This window comes from Pangasianodon hypophthalmus, chromosome 3, assembly GCF_027358585.1.
Source record: "Pangasianodon hypophthalmus isolate fPanHyp1 chromosome 3, fPanHyp1.pri, whole genome shotgun sequence".
NCBI lineage: Eukaryota > Metazoa > Chordata > Actinopteri > Siluriformes > Pangasiidae > Pangasianodon > Pangasianodon hypophthalmus.
In genome coordinates this window covers 34,270,238-34,272,737 of record NC_069712.1, presented here as the reverse complement: position 1 = coordinate 34,272,737, position 2,500 = coordinate 34,270,238, and the positions used below count along the sequence as shown (strand labels likewise).

The window sequence follows — 2,500 nt, the reverse complement described above, 5'->3', positions numbered from 1 at the left end:
GAAACCACCAGAGAAGATTACTCACCAGCATTCCTCCAGGAGCAGAGGGGCCTCCGTAGGGTCCTGTGGGCGGGCCCCATGAGCCTGGGGGTACGGGTGGGAACGCTCCTCCAGAAAACCCTGTGGCGGGAGGAAAAGGGGCGGGGCCTCCGGGGCCGTACATGTTCCCTTGGTAGGGCATGTTGGGGTAGGGAGCCTGAGGAGCCCCAGGAGGAGAGGGGTACATTCCAGGAAACTGCCCCGGTGCAGGGGGAAACTGTCCTGGCATCCCGGGGCCAGTGGGGTATCCGCCTGGGGCAGATGGCATGCTGGGAAACTGGCCTGGAGCTCCGGGGGCAGGACCTCCAGAGGGGGGTAGGTTTGGACCGCCCGGGGCAGCACCGGGCCACGCAGCAGCAGCAGGGCCAGCTGGGGGCGCCCCAGGCCAAGAAGGCACAGCAGGGGCACCAGGAACAGCAGGGGCAGCACCGGGCCATGCAGGGACAGCTGGGCCAGCAGGGGCAGCGGGGGTCGTTCCGGGCCAGCCAGGGGCAGCTGGGCCAGCAGGGGCAGCAGGGGTCGTTCCGGGCCAGCCAGGGGCAGCTGGGCCAGCAGGGGCAGCGGGGGTCGTTCCGGGCCAGCCAGGGGCAGCTGGGCCAGCAGGGGCAGCGGGGGTCGTTCCGGGCCAGCCAGGGGCAGTGGGTGCTGTGGGGGCCGACGGCTTCCCATGTGCTGTTTTTGATGCTTGACTGGGGGCATCATCCCCTATCGCATCAGCTAACTACAGTGGAACACACACACACACGCACACACACGCACACACACAACACAAACACACACACACACACACAAACACACACACACATTCTGCTTTATTTATGACAACAAAATCCAATGACACAAACACACAAACAGGTTATCTGAGTAACGCTGTCACGCTGCACTCGAACTCTTACTGTTACCTTCCTGAAGCTGATTAATTTCCTCTAACAGCACGACCCCAAGTGTTTTATTCCTCTTACACCACAGCAATTTACCAACAATTCCAATTTTTATTTATTAAAGAATGACAGATCACACTTTTATCCATTTATAGTTACATTTATGCTCAGTGACACAAGTTAGTTCCTCTTGTTGCTTACGTTATAGCAGCTATAAACACTCGTTCCTTCACCAGCGTCTCTTTATTCTCTCTCTTCATATTAATAAGATAAAAAATCGCAGCTTGTTCCGCATGTTACTGAGAAACCGCAAAGAAGCGTAAACTCCTCTGTCCTGAAGACGTCGGAAAACTTAAAGTTACAGCTTTACCTCTGACTGTTACAGAGCGCTGACACTGGAGACTCCTTCCTTACATGTTACATAAACATTTCATTACTTTAAGAAAACTCCAGCATATCTCTGATTTTTTTACTCTGTTTATTATCAGTGGAGCGTCTGCTGTACGAGTCCCTGTGAATGAGCTGTTGCTGTAGAAACGATAACGAGTGCGTTAATATAAACCTGCAGTACTGTCAGAGCTGCTGTTATAGAAAACTAATCAACACCTGACGACCAATCACAATCCAGAATTCAGCAGCGTTGTGGAGCAAATCACAGTAGAAGGGTGTGTGCGTGTGCGTGTGTGTGTGTGTGTGTGTGTGTGTGTGTTCACTCAGAACACAGTGTGAGGAGGTTCTGACTCAGAACCAGTCAGACTGCAGGAACGTGTTGTTTTAGACAGGTGTGTGTGTGTGTGTGTGTGTGTGTGTAACTCTAACAGGACAAAATGAACACCTCTGATTTGTAACATAACACAAAACTCACCGAGAAATCAGCCATGACCTGTGAAGAACAGACACAGAAACATGTTATTAATATAATACAAATATCATACATGTATAAAAGTTACACACACACACACACACACACACACACACAACACACACACACACACACACAAACACACACACACACTGAGGAATGTGTATCCATGCGCGTGCTCTCTAAGTGTGTTTATCACACAAAATAAAGAGAATTAATGAGCCCTCGGTGTAATAAAGAGTTAATACTCACACAATCCGCACTGTAGTTTCACTCAGACACAAACACACACAGACACACACACAGTAACAAGTCAAAATTCACTCACAACTCACTCACAACAAGCCGGAAGTGAGCTGAGGACCAGAATATCCCGGTCCCGTCCCAAACCTCTCCCTCACTCCCTGCCTAAGTGCACTAGACAGCCCAGAACTCCTTCCCCACACTGCTCCCTACACCATCCTCCCTACACCATGCTCCCTACACCCTGCTCCCTACGCCATGCTCCCTACGCCATGCTCCCTACACCATGCTCCCTACACCATGCTCCCTACACCATCCTCCCTACACCCTGCTCCCTACGCCATGCTCCCTACACCCTGCTCCCTACGCCATCCTCCCTACACCATGCTCCCTACACCCTGCTCCCTACGCCATGCTCCCTACACCATGCTCCCTACGCCATGCTCCCTACACCATGCTCCCTACACCATGCTCC

General features: G+C 52.4%; 1 protein-coding gene across 4 annotated transcripts in view; it reads right to left on the bottom strand.

The window, feature by feature from the left end:
• Window positions 1-2,500, bottom strand: part of lgals3a (lectin, galactoside binding soluble 3a) — a 6,642-nt gene that overhangs the window by 4,016 nt on the left and 126 nt on the right. Inside the window, exons 1-3 of one of the 4 annotated variants that reach the window (XM_026939060.3) lie at window positions 2,111-2,248; window positions 1,786-1,803; window positions 26-760 (exon numbers count right to left, since the gene is read on the bottom strand). In XM_026939060.3, coding sequence (XP_026794861.2) covers window positions 26-760; window positions 1,786-1,800 — 750 coding nt within the window. In that variant the 5' untranslated portion in view covers window positions 1,801-1,803; window positions 2,111-2,248. Of the gene's footprint in view, window positions 1-25; window positions 761-1,785; window positions 1,804-2,034; window positions 2,249-2,500 lie in introns of those variants that run through there. The other 3 variants (XM_053232945.1, XM_026939059.3, XM_053232944.1) reach the window with 3 other exon arrangements.